This window comes from Zophobas morio, unplaced genomic scaffold (genome assembly GCF_036711695.1).
Source record: "Zophobas morio isolate AGI-343-1 ecotype UQ-CSIRO unplaced genomic scaffold, CSIRO_AGI_Zmor_V1 ptg000020l, whole genome shotgun sequence".
In the NCBI taxonomy this organism is placed as follows: Eukaryota; Metazoa; Arthropoda; class Insecta; order Coleoptera; family Tenebrionidae; genus Zophobas; species Zophobas morio.
In genome coordinates this window covers 5,470,848-5,491,491 of record NW_026972125.1, presented here as the reverse complement: position 1 = coordinate 5,491,491, position 20,644 = coordinate 5,470,848, and the positions used below count along the sequence as shown (strand labels likewise).

General features: G+C 35.1%; 1 protein-coding gene across 1 annotated transcript in view; it reads right to left on the bottom strand.

Moving 5' to 3' along the window:
- LOC135131511 (CCN family member 1) overlaps nt 1-20,644 on the bottom strand; it is a 187,494-nt gene that overhangs the window by 90,813 nt on the left and 76,037 nt on the right. Inside the window, exon 3 of the mRNA XM_064059288.1 lies at nt 3,421-3,589. Within this exon, the coding sequence (XP_063915358.1) occupies nt 3,421-3,589 (169 nt within the window). The remainder of the gene's footprint in view (nt 1-3,420; nt 3,590-20,644) is intronic.

Below are 20,644 nucleotides of genomic sequence, written 5' to 3'. Positions count from 1 at the left end.
TAAGAATCTCGAGAGCTTCACTGTCGTTTTATAAAGATTGTAAAAGAGTATAGGGGGCTCCTAGTGAGTTTTATAAAAATGCTGGGGACTTCTTGTACTGTTTTATATACGATATGGAAGAATCTGGGAAGTCCTTAATAATTTTTATAAGAATGAGGATGAATCACGCGGCTTGCAAGCTCTTTTTATATGAAGAGTTGGAAAGAGTTTCGGGGGTTCCTAGTGACATTTATAATAATGTGAAAGAATCTCGGGGGCTCCTAGTATTTTTTTTTTGAGAATGTGGAAGAAAGACGAATGTAATAGAATCTCGGAGGCTTCTGGTGTCTTTTTTTATAAAAATTCTAAAAGAAACTCGGAGGCTCCAACTGAGTTTTATAAAAATTTGTAAAAATGTCGGGGGCTTCTAGTGCCTCACAGAGGATATAGAAGAATCTTGGAGGCCCCAAATAATTTTTGTAAGAATGTGGAGGAATGTTGGGGCTTGTGGGCTCTTTTTATATGAAGAGTGCGAAAAAATTTCGGAGGCTCCTAGTGTAAATGTAAAAGAATCACGAGGGCTTCTAGTGTCTTTTGTTATCAGGAATGTGAAAGAATCTCGAGGGCTTCACTGTCTTTTTATAAAGATTGTAAAAGAGTATCGGGGGCTCCTAGTGAGTTTTATAAAAATGCTGGGGACTTCTTGTACTGTTTTATATACGATATGGAAGAATCTGGGAAGTCCGTAATAATGTTTATAAGAATGAGGAAGAATCACGCGGCTTACAAGCTCTTTTTATATGAAGAGTTGGAAAGAGTTTCGGGGGTTCCTAGTGACATTTATAATAATGTGGAAGAATCTCGGGGGCTCCTAGTATTTTTTTTTGAGAATGTGGAAGAAACACGAATGTAATAGAATCTCGGAGGCCTTTTGTGTCTTTTTTTATAAAAGTTCTAAAAGAATCTCGGAGGCTCCTACGGAGTTTTATAAAAATTTGTAAAAATGTCGGGGGCTTCTAGTGTCTCACAGAGGATATAGAAGAATCTTGGAAGCCCCAAATAATTTTTATAAGAATGTGGAGGAATGTTGGGGCTTCTAGCCTCTTTGTACCTATATGAAGAGTATGAAAAAATTTCGGAGGCTCCTAGTGTAAATGTAAAAGCATCACGAGGGCTTCTAGTGTCTTTTTTTATCAGGAATGTGAAAGAATCTCGAGGGCTTCACTGTCTTTTTATAAAGATTGTAAAAGAGTATCGGGGGCTCCTAGTGAGTTTTATAAAAATGCTGGGGACTTCTTGTACTGTTTTATATACGATATGGAAGAATCTGGGAAGTCGCTAATAATGTTTATAAGTAGAGAGCGGAAAATATGCAGCAAAATTTTGGCAAATATGATCATATGATATGCACCAAATTTATGCAAATATGCAGTAATTTTCTTAATATATGCAGAGATATGCAGTTGCATATGCTCCAAAAATAAAAAAAAAAGCTTAATAACCCAACTAAATTTATTTACAAATTACAAAAACAGGTTTCCCGAGCTTACGTTTTATTACAAAAAATACATAAATCACATTGCAAGGTGTTTGATTACATCTCACTAACACATAAATCACATTTTTAAAGGTAATACTCTTATACTAAAAAATAAATATAAACAGAACAAATTAAAAAATAGAAGTAATCGACTATTTAATTTCTATTTTGGTAACAATTTATTTTTAAATATTTTTCGAATCTTCTAACAAAAAGTTTTCCCGTGATTTAAAAGTATGTATTTGTAAATAGAAAAACTGCATACTACGTCCACAGATGTAAAAATAGAGCAGGCGCGACAAAACACAACTCCTTCTTGAAGAATAAGTTCAGGAAAAGGTTTAATCCATAAATTAATTTAAGTTATCTTCGACATATTGACACACCTGTATTACTTTAAATGCTTTCAATGCAAACTCACGATGAAAAATAATAGGATAACGTGTCTTCGACCACCATAAAACATACCATTAATACACTTAAGTAACGAACAAAAATATTGGGAATGAACCGTATTTCCAAAAGTAATTAGGGCCTGAATTTACCTGGAAGGATGGCTTAACACCCAGTGGATTCTCTAAACTACCATATAACCTAAACATTTCCTAGTTATTTGAAGCTCAGGAGAATATGAAATTTCGTCTTTCTAGTTAAATGCCAAAAGAATAACATTTTTTTTAAATTAGCACAAAAATTGATAAATATGCAAAATATGCACCCGATACGTGAAATATGCAGCAGAAGGCAAATATATGCAAATATGCAATTTTTTTATAGCTGCATTCATTTTTAATTAGCATGATTCGTTCACATACAAAATATCAAGACTTATATGCAAAAAATATAGGATATGCAAATTTCATAAAATCCGCTCTCTATTTATAAGAATGAGGCAGAATCACGCGGCTTGCAAGATATTTTTATATGATGAGTTTGAAAGAATTTGGGGGCTCCTAGTGACATTTATAATAATGTTAATGAATCTCGGGGCTCCTAGTTTTTTTTTTAACTCGAAAGAATCTCAAGGGTTTGTACTATCTATTTCTATAAAAATGCGGAAGAGTTTTTTTTTATTTTTTTAAAAACCAAAAACCAGAGACCCCAAGATTTTCTCCACAGGACTACGGCTCTCTGTTAGCTCATGCTCAGGAAACAAAAAGTTTGGAACCGCTGCCTACCGACTTCCTGCACAACAAATACTCAATAAAGGAACAAAGCCGGTCGAAATTTATGCAAAACACACTAATGAAGCGTCTAAAAGCCGTCGTAACGGGATTAGCGTACCTGGAGCGTAATTACTAGAAGAACGTTCCAAAGGGGCGACCACCTTTGAGAAAATTGTGTGTTTGCTTAGCAGGATGTAAAATGTTACTTCTGGACCAAATTCAACCTTGATTTTTAAAACGCCAATTGTCCTGGTCCAGAAGTAACATTTTACACCCTATTTCGCTTTTAATAAATAGAAAAACCGGCGCATCGCTTAGGATAATAGCGAGTCCTGCGCTCTTAATTAAGTTTATTTTTCCTTTGAAACTGCATTACGGGAACGGAGCCGCCCGTAACTTGTTCGAGCTTCTGTGCGCCCCCTTCCATCCGCGGTGGCGGTCGTTTGTATTACAAAATAACGACGGAGCTGTGAAAGCCCCGAAGCGTTGCACGTTTTTGCTCTTCAGCTAGTTTCTGGTCTAATGAAGTGTACTGGAGACACGCCTGCGCTCCCGGGACGTAAAGAATACACGCCGTAATTAAATCGCGACGGGTTTAATCCGCTCCAATCCTGTAGTTAGTTGCGCTAGAATTAAAAGGGTCGAAGGGGAAATCGTAAAAAAGTCGCACCGATAACCGCTGCGTCCACGCCGGACAATCAATTTCCTTACTTAAGTATTCGATATCCAACTTACCCCTGCACACCCCCTCCGCGTCTCCATGCTTGTAGCGGCACACCAGCCCCCTCTGCATGTCGCAAGGCCGGTCCTGGGCGCAGGGCTCCCCCAGCTGCCGGGGGCACTCCTCGCACCCCTTGCACACTTCCTGGCCCACCGCTGGGCACGTGCACGGGTAGGGACAGTCCTGGAAGACACCAACAACAATGAAAATAAATCCGGGAATGGGCATCCATGCCTACCTTGTGGCGTTCCGCGGAAACAAATGGGTTTTTGATTGAAAGTGGATTGCTGTTTTGCAAGGGTTTATGGTGAAGATGTTATAAAATTTTTATTTCCGGTAGTAAAACGGCGCAACTTTACGCGAGAAATGAGATCATTATGGAAATCTTTGTGTCGTATCAGCAACAATATTTCACGAACGCGGGACGGAGTCACGGAAAAACGGAATTTGGCTAATTTCGGAGCGCAGAAGAATCGATGCGGTGATTAGGAGTAGCTTGAAATGGGCGTCGACGTCATTCACGCGCCAAATTCGAATCGAAATTGTTTGATTAATTCTAGCCAGCTTGTATTTTCGAATTGCGCTGATTCCGGCCATCGGAATCAATAAACACACTAATAAATATCCGCAGAATTTATGTCCACATCGCGTTTAATCCTCCTTTTAATATCAAGCTTTACTCCGCAAATTTATCGCTGCCGTTTGTTATACGCTGTGACGCTATATAATTTATTAAAAAGAGCTTTTTACAGTTAATAAAACGCAGATAAACGAGGCTTTTCCATTGTTGATGAATTAATGCGGATAATCATCTCCGTGTATACAGCGGCGTAAAACAATAAGTCCGTGGTTGCGTCGGAGTTTGAAAAATAAAAAAGTCGGTTTATGGAAACGGCGCGGTGACTTCATTTCATGAAAGTTTATCGAGAATTTCAGAGGGAAAGCTCGAGCTTATATTTCTCCGACGCGGAATTAACAAGTTTGATCACAGTGATGACGTTTTTTCGACAGCGGAGATAACGAATTTTATCAGAGGCGATGTTTCTCATCAGCATAATTCGAAATTCAATCTATATTGGGAATCGAGATGGGGGCGGGAGGGGCGGACGTGTGAAGGAGCGATGATGAGGCCCTGAGAGGATTTACTTATATAAGGCAAGGTGATATCTTTTTAAACAAAAAACTTAGTTGGATTTTTCTCGTTTACGTCAAAGTTATGCAACCAAATATACATAGAATAGCATCCGTGACCATAGATTAATATACATGCCACATACAGGCTGATTTTGCAAAACCACCCTTATTGACATTGGAGTCCTCAAGCGCCAAATTTAAATAGTCTAAAGCTTGTTTCACTACAACTCGTCGCCTGAGAACTTGTTTGATCTATAGACCAGAGCGTGTTCAGGCCAATGTCGACTCTAAGCATTCAGAAGCGATTTGGTTGATTTGGACTATAATTTATGCGGGAAATAGTTGTTTGGTCGGTTTTTGTAACGACTAAGTGAATATTTTTGGTACATATTTAGATGATTTTACATTTTTGTTTAACTACGAATTAATTCTTTATTTGTGTTTTATACTAGCAAAACGTCTTAAACTAAGAATATTGTTGAAATCGTAGTAACCCAATGGATTTTTTTCGGCAAAATGTTTTGGAAACACTGTTCTATTTTGTATGAATTTTTTTTAAATGTTTTTAGTGACAATTTTTGTATGATATTAACAGTGAGAAAAAAAATGAAAAATTAAAATACTTAATCGAAAAATCGAAACCTTAAAAAATTGTAAAACCGAAACATTGAAAAATCGAAATACCGAAGAACTGAAAATCGAAAAATGGAACATCAGAAAATCAAAAAAATGTAAAATTCAAAAATCTAAAAACTGAATAACGAAAAATCGAGAAATCGAAACTACCAAATTTAAAAAATCGGATAACTGAAAAATCGAAACATCGAAAAACTGGAAAATCGAAAAACCGAGAAATCGAAAAATCAAAGATCAAGAAATCGTGGAGTCGAAAAGTCGAACAATTCAGAAACCGAAATAGGTCAAAATCGAAAACTTGAAAGGTTAAAAATTGCACAGTTTATAAATTGAAAAAGTGAGAGATTGAAAGATCAAAAGAACGAGAAATCGAAAAGTGATGAAATCGAAAAATCGAAAAGTAAAGAAATCGACAAACAAAAAGTTAAAAGTTGAAAAACTGGAAAAACGGAAAAATCAAAAAACGAAAAAATGTAGAACTGGAAAAACTGAGAAACCGAAATAGGCCAAAATAAAAAATTGAAAAACTGATAAATCGAAAACCTGAACAATCAAATCTCAATAAATCGAGAATGAAAAATTAACAAATCGAAAAATTGAAAAACAGAACATCTAAAACCAGGAAAAATCGAAAGATTAAGAAATATTGAAAAATTAAAATATCAAAAGATTGAAAAATCTAAAATTTAAAAATTCAAAAATTGAAAAATCGAAAAAGTAAAAAGGTAGACACATCGAAAAATCCAGAAATTCAAAAACAGAAAAAGCGAAGAATTGAAATATTGAGAAATCCTAAAACTGAAATATCTAAAAACTGAAAAATCGAAACATCAAAAAAGTGGAATCCAAAAATAGAAACCTTAAAAAATCGAAAAAATGAAAAATCAAAAACCCGAAAAACCAAAAAATTAAAGAATTGAATAACAGGAAAATCGAAACACTCGAAAGTCAAGGAATGGGAAAATCTAAACATTGATTAATTGAAAAATCGAAAAATTGACAGTTTATAAAAGTCAAATTTGAAAAATGAAAAAATCGAAAATTTGGCAAAATGACAATTGAAAAACAGAAAATCTAAAACCGGGAAGTCGAAAAATCAAAAGATTAAGAAATCGAAACATTTGAAAAATCGAAAAAGTAAAAAAATCGACACATCGAAAACTCCAGAAGCCAAAAATCGAAAAGTCGAAGAATCGAAATATTGAAAAATCCTAAAACTGAAATATCGAAAAATTGAAAAATTAAAGAAAAACTGAAAAATGGAAAACCTGCAAAATCCAAAGACTGAAATATCCAAAAACTCAGAACCTAAAAAGTGGAAAAATTGAGCAATCCAAAAATCCAAAAACTGAAATCGAAAAATAGAAACCTTAAAAAATCGAAAAATTGAAAAATCCAAAACCGGAAAAATTAAAAAATTAAAGAGTTGAAGAACAGGAAAATCGAAACACTCGAAAGTTAAGAAATAGGAAATCACAACATCGATTGATTGAAAAATCGAAAAGGTGACAGTTTATAAATGTCAAATTTGAAAAATTGAATAATCTAAAATTTGAAAAATCAAAAAAGTAAAAAAATCAACACATCAAAAGATCCAGGAGTCAAAAATCGAAATGTCGAAGAATCGAAATATTGAAAAATCCCAAAATTGAAATATCGAAAAATTGAAAAATGGAAAACCTGCAAAATCCGAAAACTGAAATATCCAAAAACTGACAACCTAAAAACTCGAAAAATTGAGCAATCGGTAAATCCAAAAAGTGAAGTCGAAAAACAGAAACCTTAAAATAAATAAAAAATTAAAAATCAAAAACCTGAAAATTCGAAAAATTAAAGAATTGAAGAACAGAAATATCGAAACCCTCGAAAGTCAAGAAATGTGAAAATCAAAACATCGATTAATTGAAAAATCGAAAAATTGAGAGTTTATAAAAGTCAAATTTGAAAAATTAAAAAATCGAAAATTTGACAAAATGACAATTGAAAAACAGAAAATCTAAAACCGGGAAGTCGAAAAATCAAAAGATTAAGAAATCGAAACATTTGAAAAATTCGAAAACTTGAAAAATTGAAAGAAATGAAATGAAAAATCGAGAAACCGAAAAATCTAAAATTTTAAAAGTTAAAAAATCTAAAATTTAAAAATCGAAAAATTGAAAAATCGAAAAAGTAAAAAAATCAACATATCAAAAAATCCAGGAGTCAAAAATCGAAATGTCGAAGAATCGAAATATTGAAAAATCCCAAAACTAAAATATCGAAAAACTGGAAAATGAAAGAAACACTAAAAAATGGAAAACCTGAAAAATCCGAAAATTAAATATCCAAAAACTGAGAACCTAAAAAGTCGAAAAATTGAGCAATCGAAAAATCCGAAAAGTGAAGTCGAAAAATAGAAACCTTAAAAATTCGAAAAATTGAAAAATCAAAAACCTCAAAAATCAAAAAATTAAAGAGCTGAAAGCTAAAAACTCGAAAAATTGAGCAATCGGTAAATCCAAAAAGTGAAGTCGAAAAACAGAAACCTTAAAATAAATAAAAAATTAAAAATCAAAAACCTGAAAATTCGAAAAATTAAAGAATTGAAGAACAGAAATATCGAAACCCTCGAAAGTCAAGAAATGTGAAAATCAAAACATCGATTAATTGAAAAATCGAAAAATTGAGAGTTTATAAAAGTCAAATTTGAAAAATTAAAAAATCGAAAATTTGACAAAATGACAATTGAAAAACAGAAAATCTAAAACCGGGAAGTCGAAAAATCAAAAGATTAAGAAATCGAAACATTTGAAAAATTCGAAAATTTGAAAAATTGAAATATCGAAGAACTGAAATGAAACATCAAGTGAAATGTCCAAAAACTGAGAACCTAAAAAGTCGAAAAATTGAGCAATCGAAAAATCCAAAATGTGAAGTCGAAAAATCGAAACCTTAAAAAAACTAAAAATCAAAAATCAAAAAGCTGAAAAATCGAAAAATTAAAGGGTTGAGGAACAGGAATATCGAAACCCTAGAAAGTCATGAAATGGGAAAATCAAAACATCGGTTAATTGAAAAATCGAAAAATTGACAGTTTATAAATGTCAAATTTGAAAAACTGAAAAATCGAAAATTTGACAAAATGATAATTGAAAATCAGAAAATCTAAAACCGGGACGTCAAAAAATCAAAATATTAAGAAATCGAAACATTTGAAAAATTCGAAAACTTGAAAAATTGAGACATCGAGAAATCGAAAAATTTAATTTTTAACAGTTAAAAAATCTAAAATTTAAAAATCGAAAAATTGAAAAATCGAAAAACTTAAAAAATCGGCACATCAAAAAATCCAGGAGTCAAAAATCGAAAATATTGAAAAACCCAAAACTGAAATATCCAAAACTGAAAAATGAAAGAAAAACTGAAAAATGGAAAACCTGCAAAATCCGAAAACTGAGATATCCAAAAACTGAGAACTAAAAAGTCGAAAAATTGAGCAATCGAAAAATCCAAAAAGTGAACTCGAAAAATAGAAACCTTAAAAAATCGAAAAATTGATAAATCAAAAACCTGAAAAATCAAAAAATTAAAGAGTTGAAGAACAGGAAAATCGAAACACTTGAAAGTCATGAAATGGGAAATCAGAACATCGATTGATTGAAAAATCGAAAAATTGACAGTTTATAAATGTCAAATTTGAAAAATTGAAAGATCTAAAATTTGAAAAATTGAAAAATCTAAAATTTGAAAAATTGAAATATCGAAGAACTGAAATGAAAAATCTAGAAATCGAAAAATCCAAAAATTGAAATGTCGAAGAAACGAAATATTCAAAAAATCCCAAAACAAAAATATCGAAAAACTGAAAAATTAAAAAAACACTAAAAAATGAAAAACCTGAAAAATCCGACAAGTGAAATATCCAAAAACTGAGAACCTAAAAAGTCGAAAAATTGAGCAATCGAAAAATCCAAAAAGTTAAGTCGAAAAATAGAAACCTTAAAAAATCGAAAAATTGAAAAATCAAAAACGTGAAAAATCAAAAAATTAAAGAATTGAAGAACAGGAAAATCGAAACACTCGAAAGTCAAGAAGTGGGAAAATCAAAACATCGATTAATTGAAAAATCGAAAAATTGACAGTTTATAAAAGTCAAATTTGAAAAATTAAGAAATCGAAAATTTGACAAAATGACATTCGAAAAACAGAAAATCTAAAACCGGGAAGTCGAAAAATCAAAAGATTAAGAAATCGAAATATTTGAAAAGTTCGGAAACTTGAAAAATGGAAATATCGAAGAACTGAAATGAAAAATCGAGAAATCGAAAAATCTAAAATTTTAAATTTAAAAAATCTAAAATTTAAAAATCGAAATGTTGAAAAATCGAAAAAGTAAAAAATGAAAGAAAAACTAAAAATGGGAAACTAAGTCGGGAAATCAATACTTTGAAAAATCGAAAAATTTAAAACGACAATTGAAAACAGAAAATCTAAAACCGGTGAGTCGAAAAATCGAAAGATTAACCAATCGAAAAATTGAAAAATCGAAAAAGTAAAAAGATCGACACATCGAAAACTCCAGAAGCTAAAAATCGAAACGTCGAAGAATCGAAATATTGAAAAATCCCAAAACTGAAATATCGAAAAATTGAAAAATGAAAGAAAAACTGAAAAATGGAAAACCTGAAAAATCCAACAACTGAAATATCCAAAAACTGAGAACCAAAAAGGTCGAAAAATTGAGCAATCGAAAAATCCAAAAAGTGAAGTCGAAAAATAAAAACCTTAAAAAATCGAAAAATTGAAAAAATAAAAACCTGAAAAATCAAAAAATTAAAGAGTTGAAGAACGGGAAAATCGAAACACTTGAAAGTCAAGAAATGGGAAATCAGAACATCGATTGACTGAAAAATCGAAAAATTGACAGTTTATAAATGTCAAATTTGAAAAATTGAAAAATATAAAATTTGAAAAATTGAAATATGGAAGAACTGAAATGAAAAATCGAGAAATATAAAAATCTAAAATTTTAAAAGTTAAAAAATCTAAAAGTTAAAAAATCTAAAATTTAAAAATCGAAAAATTGAAAAATCGAAAAAGTAAAAAATCGACACATCAAAAAATCCAAGAGTCAAAAATAGAAAAATCGAAGAGTCGAAACATTGAAAAATCCCAAAACTGAAAAATTGAAAAACTGAAAAATGAAAGAAAAACTAAAAATTGGAAACTAAATTTGGAAATCAAAACATTGAAAAATCGAAAAATTTAAAACGACAATTGAAAACAGAAAATCTAAAACCGGTAAGTCGAAAAATCGAAAGATTAAGCAATCGAAAAATTGAAAAATCGAAAAAGTAAAAAAATTGATAGATCGAAAACCCCAGAAGCCAAAATCGAAAAGTCGAAGAATCGAAATATTGAAAAATCCCAAAACTGAAACATGGAAAAATTGAAAAATAAAGGAAAAACTGAAAAATGGAAAGCCTGCAAAATCCTAAAACTGAAATATTCAAAAACACAGTTTGTAAATGTCAAATTTGAAAAATTGAAAAATCGAAAATTTGACAAAATGACAATTGAAAAACAGAAAATCTAAAACCGGGAAGTCGAAAAATCGATAGATTAAGAAATCAAAACATTTGAAAAACTGAAATATCGAAGAACTGAAATGAAAAATCAAGAAATCGAAATCTCTAAAATTTTAAATATTGAAAAATTAAAATACCAAAAAATTGAGAAATCTAAAATTTAAACATAGAAAAAGTAAAAAGTCGCCACATCGTAAAATTCAGAACTCAAAAATGGAAAAGTCGCAGAACAGAAATATTGAAAAAACCCAAAACTGAAATATCGAAAAACTGAAAAATGAAAGAAAAACTGACGAATCGAAAAACTGAAAAATCCCAAAACTGAGAATCTAAAGAATCGAAAAATTGAGAAATCGAAAAATCAAAAAAGTGAAGTCGAAATATCGAAACCTTCAAAAAATCGAAAAATTGAAAAATCAAAAACCTGCCAAATCGTAAGATCAAAAAAATGAATAATAAGTAAACCGAAAAATGTCCAAAAACTGAGAAATAAAAAAATTGAGAAATCGAAAAATCAAAGAAGTGGAGTTAAAAAATCGAAACCTGAAAAAATAGAAAAATTGAAAAACCAAAAACCTGAAAATTGAATTATTTGAAAAATCGACAAATAAAGAGTTCATAAAAGTCAAAAATTGAAAAATCGAAATATTTAAAAATCGTAAAATTGAAGAGAAAAACTGAAAACCGGAAAATTGAAAAATTGAGAAATTGTAAAATCCAAAAATTGAATAATAAATAGGAGTAAGCTGAAAAGTCCCCAAACTAAAATTTCGAAAAACTGAGAATTCGAAATTTGAAACAGCAAGAAATTATGGTCGAAACCGGTGAGGATGTGTATCAGATCACGGATCATGGCTTATAAATCAAATCGTTTCTGAACGCTTAGGGTCGACTTTGGCTTGAATGCGCTCTGGTCTGTAGATCAAACAAGTTCTCAGACGACGAATTGTAATTCGTGTGACCTGAATTAAAGTGTAATTTTTTCTATTTAATTTTATTCATAGTTAGAAACAAACACTGTTGCCAACATAAGTCGAGTATTCCTCAACCGTCATTTAATTTAAACTACGACGCTTCTCTATGTTCTCTGATCATACCCTTGCATGTTGTGCGCACCTCGACTCCACTCCATTACTACTCCAATAACAGCCCCCAGAATTCTCCCTCGTTGTTCGCCGCCACTTAAGCCACATTCGGCACCCGCGCATTGATTAAACAAGCAATTAATGTTCGACTTGGCTGCGAAAATCCCGGCCCCGTCCCAAGAAAATTCCGGTTAATTAGGACCCGCCAGCGCTGCAATTAGACTCCGAATTGGGCCCGGCGCCCCTGCAGCCCCTTTATTGGCCGGCAGCTAATAATTTCGCCTGTTTCGCAGGGTACTTGAGGGGCTACGGGCATAATTAAAAGCGGATGCAAACAAAAACCGGCTAATTGGGTGCATCATCGAGCGGAAAACTCCACCTCCATCAATCAAACGTCGGGCCGTAATTGTGTCGCATACTGCACCTGTGCTGAGCCAATCTCGGCCCGGATTACACGCGAACAACTTAAATCGAGATTTATACAGACCGCTGCGACATTTCCTAAACGGGTGAACGATTTATGGAGGCGCAAGCCGCAGAAACTTTATCAGTTTAGCCGGACCATTGGAGGGCCGGGTGAATGTCTTTGAGGAAGGAAGGGAAAGGGCGCGCGGGAGAGAAAGGGTGATGTATTGGTTCGGTAAGGAAAAAGTGATGTATGACTTCTGCCAAGGAGAACGTCATGAGGGAGCGCTGCATGGAGTTGCGAAAACGAAATTAATCTTTACGGGAGTGGGGGGGGGGTGCAGAGCGTGTACACGAGCGCTGGGATGATTGTTGTTCTCACTCATTCTAGTACAAATACAAGTCCTAGTAACTCTTTCTATTGTGGAATTTTGAATGTTTAATTAGTCAAAAGTGGACCCGCCCACCCACCCCTCCTTCGTTTTGATCACCATTTTATTGGTTCTGACACTGAAGTTGCATTTTATATACATATCTAGTTAATAGAATCTAGGATTTATTTTTTTTTATAAAATTTTATTTTTTTCGAAAAACCGCTTTGCCGTCAGCTTTTACATTTAAAAAATAGAAAAATTCTACACAGTAGACGCATTGAGGCACAACTGTGAATGCCATCCCTCTTCTTTGGGCCAATGAAATGATTTATTAAGGTGGAGCTGATGTGGGGGGAGGGGCATTGACAATTTTGTATTTTCTAGATACTTTGTTTAATAATTTATCTATTTTCTCACCAATTTACAAATAAGATACAGTAAGATAATTTAGTGTAGTCAGATTAACTGAGCGGTCTAAGGCGTCAGATTTAAGCTCTGATTCTCGAAAGAGAGCGTGAGATCGAATCCCACACCTGACAATTTTTTTTTATCGAATAATAAATTTTAAACTAAATAAAACAGTTAAGAGTAATCGGCTTGTCCGAGCGGTCTAAGGCGTTAGCTTCAAGATCTGGAGTGCGATTTTGTTTCTCGATCGAAAAAAACTCGATAGTGATAAAATCTCGTTTGCTGATTGGTTGAGAGGCTGAGTTGGGGAGACATTTCTGTCACATTTCTCGATTCTGTCACGAAATCAAGTCTTCATGGAGTGATATTTTCTCGATAGCTCTGAATCAAGTGATAAATTTTGGAGACATAACCTCGAAATTTATGTCAAAATAGAAGTTCAAAATCGTAATTCTGAGTTATAAGTTCTTAAAATTAAGGTAATTGTAAACTTTTGAGCATTTAATAAGCTTATGTGCAAAGAATAAATGCAAACTTTGCATTTAAAAGCTACGCAATGACATTTACCGCAAGTGATAATTTATCACTTCGATCAAGAAACAAAATCCCACCCCTGATTCTCCAAAGGGAGCGTGGGTTCGAATCCCACACCTGACCAGCTTAATACTTTCTAAATGTCTTGTTGAACAATTTATTAATTTTTTTACCAATGGTTTAACAGATTTGTCTAAGATTCTAATATGATAATAACGTTGTCATCACTTAACAATATTAAGAGTTGTCACTAGAATAAATAGGGGGTGGGTGGGTGGGATAACTTTTTTAAAAGAATAAAAAATGCTGAAACTTAGCCCCACTTCCCTGCTTTTCCCCCTTTCACTGACTTATTTTATTTTCTGTAAAATGAGAACTGAATTATATTTTGACAAACAGTAGAATCTACATAAGATTTAAAATAAATAAATTCAAAAGTGGCAAAATCAGTCATATCTTAGCAAGTACTAACTCCGCCCACTCTTCTCATTCTAACGACTAGCTTTATTTCTGTTCAGTAAAAGATCATTCATTTGATTAAGATCGGATAAAATCGGTCATTGAAAAGAAGACAGGGTGGGTGGGCGGGGATAAATATGTTCCTATGTCGAGTGGGCTAATTATTATGTTCTTAACCCCGCCCACCCGCCCTCTATTTTTTTGGAAGGTACGTTATTTGCCAAAATCAGTCTTATCTTAGCAAGTACTAACTCCGCCCACTCTTCTCATTTTAACGACTTGTTTTATTTCTGTTCACTATAAGATCATTCATTGATTAAGATCGGATAAAATCGGTCATTGAAAAGGAGACAGGGCGGGTGGGCGGGGCTAAATATTTTCTTCTGTCGAGTAGGCTCATTATTATGTTCTTAGCCCCGCCCGCCCTCCCTCTATTTTCTTGGAACATATGTCATTGGCCAAAATCATTCTTATCTTATCAGGTGCTACCCCCGCCCACCCGCCCTATGTTTTCTTGGAAGGTATGTTATTTGCCAAAATCAGTCTTATCTTAGCAAGTACTAACTCCGCCCACTCTTCTCATTCTAACGACTAGTTTTACTTCTGTTTAGTATAAAATCATTCACTTGATTAAGACCGGACAAAATCAGTCATTGAAAAGGAGACAGGGTGGGTGGGCGGGGCTAATTATGTTCTTGACAAGTACTAGCTCCCCCACTCTTCTCATTACAACGACTAGTTTTATTTCTGTTCAGTATAAGATCATTCATTGATTAAGATCGGATAAAACCGGTCATTGAAAAGGAGACAGGGTGGGTGGGCGGGGCTAAATATGTTCCTCTGTCGAGTAGGCTCATTATTATGTTCTTAGCCCCGCCCGCCCTCCCTCTATTTTCTTGGAATATATGTCATTTGCCAAAATCATTCTTATCTTATCAGGTGCTACCCCCACCCACCCGCCCTATGTTTTCTTGGAAGGTATGTTATTTGCCAAAATCAGTCTTATCTTAGCAAGTACTAACTCCACCCACTCTTGTCATTCTAACGACTAGTTTTATTTCTGTTTAGTATAAAATCATTCACTTGAATAAGACCGGACAAAATCAGTCATTGAAAAGAAGACAGGGTGGGTGGGCGGGGCTAATTATGTTCTTGGCAAGTATTAGCTCCGCCCACTCTTCTCATTACAATGACTAGTTTTATTTCTGTTCAGTATAAGGTCATTCATTTGATTAAAATCAGATAAAATCGGTCATCGAAAAGAGGACAGAGTGGGTGGGCGGGGCTAAATATGTTTCTCTGTCGAATAGGCTCATTATTATCTTCTTAGCCCCGCCCTCCCTCTATTTTCTTGGAATATATGTCATTTTCCAAAGTCATTCTTATCTTATCAGGTGCTACCCCCGCCCACCCTCCCTATGTTTTCTTGGAAGGTATGTTATTTGCCAAAATCAGTCTTATCTTAGCAAGTACTAACTCCCCCAATCTTCTCATTCTAACGAATTGTTTTATTTCTGTTCAGTATAAGATCATTCATTTGATTAAGATCGGATAAAATCGGTCATTTAAAAGAAGTTAGGGTGGGTGGGGCTAAATATGTTCCTCTGTCGAGTAGGCTCATTATTATGTTCTTAGCCCCGCCCGCCCTCCCTCTATTTTCTTGGAATATATGTCATTTGCCAAAATCATTCTTATCTTATCAGGTGCTACCCCCACCCACCCGCCCTATGTTTTCTTGGAAGGTATGTCATTTGCCAAATCAGTCTTGTCTTAGCAAGTACTAGCTGCACTCACTCCCCTCTTCTCATTCTAACGACTAGTTTTATTTCTGTTCAGTATAAAATCATTCATTCGATTAAGATCGGATAAAATCGGTCATTGAAAAGGAGACAGGGTGGGTGGGCGGGGCTAAATATGTTCCTTTGTCGAGTAGGCTCATTATTATGTTCTTAGCCCCGCCCGCCTTCCCTCTATTTTCTTGGAAGATATGTTATTTGCCAAAATCAGTCTTATCTTAGAAAGTACTAACTCCGCCCACTCTTCCCATTCTAACGACTAGTTTTATTTCTGTTCAGTAAAAGATCATTCATTTGATTAAAATCGGAAAAAATCGGTTATGGAAAAGGAGACAGGGTGGGTGGGCGGGGCTAAATATGTTCCTCTGTCGAGTGGGCTCATTATTATGTTCTTAGCCTCGCCCACCCACCCTCTATTTTCTTGAAAGGTATGTTATTTGCCAAAATCAGTCTTATCTTAGCAAGTACTAACTCCGCCCACTCTTCTCATTTTAACAACTTGTTTTATTTCTGTTCACCATAAGATCATTCATTGATTAAGATCGGATAAAATCGGTCATTGAAAAGGAGACAGGGTGGGTGGGCGATGCTAAATATTTTCCTGTGTCGAGTAGGCTCATTATTATGTTCTTAGCCCCGCCCGCCCTCCCTCTATTTTCTTGGAATATATGTCATTTGCCAAAATCATTCTTATCTTATCAGGTGTTACCCCCGCCCGCCCTCCCTATGTTTTCTTGGAAGGTATGTTATTTGCCAAAATCAATCTTATCTTTGCAAGTAGTAACTCCGCCCATTCTTCTCATTCTAACGACTAGTTTTATTTCTCTTTAGTATAAAATCATTCACTTGATGAAGACCGGACAAAATCAGTCATTGAAAAGGAGACAGGGTGGGTGGGCGGGGCTAATTATGTTCTTGGCAAGTACTAGCTCCGCCCACTCTTCTCATTACAACGACTAGTTTTATTTCTGTTCAGTATAAGATAATTCATTTCATTAAGATCGGATAAAATCGGTCATTAAAAAGAAGATAGGGTGGGTGGGCGGGGCTAAAGATGTTCCTCTGTCGAGTTGGCTAAGTATTATGTTCTTAGCCCCGCCCGCCGTTTAAATAATGAAAAATCATGTAAACTGGACACACTGAGGTACAGTTATTGTAAACGCCGCCCGTCTTCTTTGGGCCAATGAAATGATTTATTAAGATAGAACTGGTGTTAAAGGGAGGAGCATCGATCATTTTGCTTTTTAAACATGATTCTCCCAGACGTGCGCTATGCTTATTTAACACCAGCTTAATACTTTCTAGCTTTGTTAAACAATTTATCTATTTTCCACCAATGGTTTAGTAGATTTGTGAAAGATTTCAATAAGATAATAATAAGTTGTTATTAAGTCGCTAGAATGAAGATCACTGACTTATTTTATTAGTAGTTATATAGTGGGGCTCCTAGCAAACTCAAATGAGGTCAAAGTGGCCTAGTAGCCCCACTACTTTTTATAAAACGTTTGTCATCGTCTTGTGTTTTGTGAAGACTCGAGTTCTCTCCTTACTATCATCTTATTAGATAGAGTAATAGGAAAGTACAGATTTATAAATAAGATAATTTAGTGTAGTCAGGTTAGCTGAGCGGTCTAAGGCGTCAGATTTAAACTTCGATTCTCGAAAGAGAGCGTGAGATCGAATCCCACACCTGACAATTCTTTTTTATCGAATTATAAATTGTATACTAAATAAAACAGTTAAGAGTAATTCGCTTTGCTCAACGGTCTAAGGCGTTAGCTTCAAAATCTGATTCTCCAAAGGGAGCGTGGGTTAGAATCCCACACCTGACCAGCTTATTACTTTCCAAATATTTTGTTCAACAATTTATTTATTTTCTCACCAATGTTTTAACAGATTTGTCTAAGATTCTAATAACTTTGTCATCACTGAACAATATTAAGAGTAGTCACTAGAATGAAGAGGGGGTGGGTGGGTGGGGTATCTTTTTTTGCTTTTCCTCCTTTCACTGACTTATTTTATGTTCTGTAACACGAGAATTAAATTCTATTTTGACAAACAGTAGAATCTACATAAGATTCAAAATAAATAAATTCAAAAGTAGCCCGCCCACCCACCCGTTTTCTGTTTTAGTCGCTCATTCTAATGGACTCTGAGACCAAAGTTGGATTTTATGTTGAATAATAATAAAATCTTGGATTCAACTTTTTTCTTAATGAAATTGTATTTTTTCCCAGATTTATTTATCCTTACTATCACCTCATTAGAAAGAGTATTAGGAAAGTAGAGATTTATAAATAAGATAATTTAGTGTAGTCAGTCTGATACTCGAGAGAGACCGCGATATCGAATCCCACACCTGACAATTCTTTTTTTATCGAATTGTAAGTTATTTACTAAATAAAACAGTTAAGAGTAATCAGCTTGTCCGAACGGTCTAACGCGTTAGTTTCAAGATCTGATTCTCCAAAGGGAGCGTGGGTTCGAATCCCGCACCTGACCAGCTTAATACTTTCTAGATATCTTGTTGAACGACAAGGGTTGTCGTACGTGTACTCGTAGGTGCAAGTTGCTGCCCAACCAAGCGTTCCCTCGCCAAGCACTTTTCCTTCCCCGTTTAATGACGCCTACAAAAACGCGTCGATTTGTTGCTCGTATCACCTTAACAACTTCGACGCGTCGCCATATCTTGGGCTTTATCGGCTCCAGACCTCGGGCGCTGGAACACTCATGAGTGTTTCCAAACGACGAAATCATTATAAATGGTGCGACACATTAAGCGAGTGCAGATAAGCGAACATGTTGAGCGGGCGGATCGATGGGATTCGGTTGACTCGAGTCATTTGTATCTCATTAGAATTCCGGGCGACCCTCTTTTTGCGTCTGTTCCCGGAACCCGGACTGTCGATATTTCCGGCTTGTACGAGACGTCCTTTATTTTCGTCCGGGGCGATTTATTCATTGCGCGGATAAATAACGACGCGGTGAAAATTTAATTGGGGGTGTGAATGGGGCGCGTGTCGCGCTGATGGGTTTTGATGTATCGGGGCATTAAACAGATGGTACACCCACATGGGGCGCTAATGGCGGCCTACATTAATCATTGTTGCGGGATGAAAAGAATGAATTTTCGACGGAAATCTTGACATGGGATTGCGGGCGCGTTTAATCCATTAAATTGGGGGCCATTAGCTGATGGGTGGGGTAAAAATGTTAGCGGGGGCGGCGGGACGAGGTTCGATACGCGCTTAATTTTTAATAGGGTTTCTTTGTTCGTTTCAGACGCAAACTCGTCACACGTTGGTTGCGCTTTTACGAATTCAGGCGACACGAAACCCTCGATTATAGTTTTGTAAACACGAAAACATTCCGGAGTCTTTTTAAACCGGAGCTTTGCGGTGGACCGGCAAAATTAATACAAGTCGATTCCGGGACTTTCGGAAACGAGTCGGGACGTAAAAAATGTCTCTCTAGCGTAATCGGGGCACACTCGACCGGAATTATCTCGATATTTGCAAAACAAAACAAGCCTGCTGGCTTTAATAGTCGCACCGGCGCTCCCAAACCCCATTTTTAATATCCTTCCGCCGTAATCTGCTTCATATCGGCATTGTTCTTGGCATAAAGACTTTCCAAAGTTTTAATGAACGTGTCGTATTGACGTCTATATCGAAATATTAGACTTGTTCCCGGAGACATGGCGCAGCCTCAGAATTCGATTAAGCTTCAATTAAAAGTTTAATTTTTCCAAGGTCCGTCTCTCTTCTATTCAATTAAAATTGTAATTAGGAGCGCTGAAAGCAATTCGGGAAAAGGAAATATAATTATTTACGACAAAGTTTGGTTTGTTATCCGCGGGGAAACCTTCTAACTAAAACTAATTATGGCTTAGATTTTGCTTGATATGTTAATTTAGAGGAGGCTGAGTAGTGAGGTGCTACTTTCGTCTATGAATTATTTATTCCGGAATTTGCATGTGCTGATGGGATGTCGGAAATCGACGATTTTGCACTGTTTCGCCCGAGCCTTATCGGAAGGAAGAGTAACAGGCGGCACACTCAGAGTATCGCTAATGACTTTCATGAATATTTCATTTTTGAAGATCGCATTACCTCGGCAAACGCGGCTCTGATTGTTTTCGAGCGCTACAAAGGTCCGTAAATATCGCACACTCAGACCGTAAAACGCGGCACGAAACTCCCCTTCAAGGAATCGGCGCGGACGGCAGACTGAACGCGCGAACGCAACCCGCACTACACATAACGTTTCCCGTTTTTTTAACCTGACTACTCTTAACCGTTTTATTTAATGTATAATTTACAATTCGATAAAAGAGGAACTGTTGGGTGTGGGATTCGAACCCACGCTCCATTTCAAGAATCAGTACTCTCCTACTAAGCTGTATGAAGGAATAGTCGAGTCTGAGCAGTACAGGATCGTCCCCAAGGTCAAGTCGACAAAGCACAAGGCGATGACAAATGTTCGATAAAAAGTAGTCAGGTCAAATGAGGTCAAACTGATCCAGGGGTCCCAGTATATACAAAACTACTAACATCAATTGCCCCCAAGATGATAATAAATTCTTCTAAAAAGAAAGCGCACAAGTTTTTTAAATTCTCATAGAAATAAAAGTTCACAACTCCCGAGAAGATTCTTCCAAATTTATCCAAAAATAAAACACCAAAGGGCTCAAGATTTTTTGAAATTCTTCTTATTTCCCATTTTTATAAAGATGAAACACTAGGAAGTTCAAGATGTTATGAAATTTAGTCAGAAACAAAACATCAAATCCTCAAGATTTTTCCAAATTTTTGTGAAAATAAAACACCAGGGGTCTCCG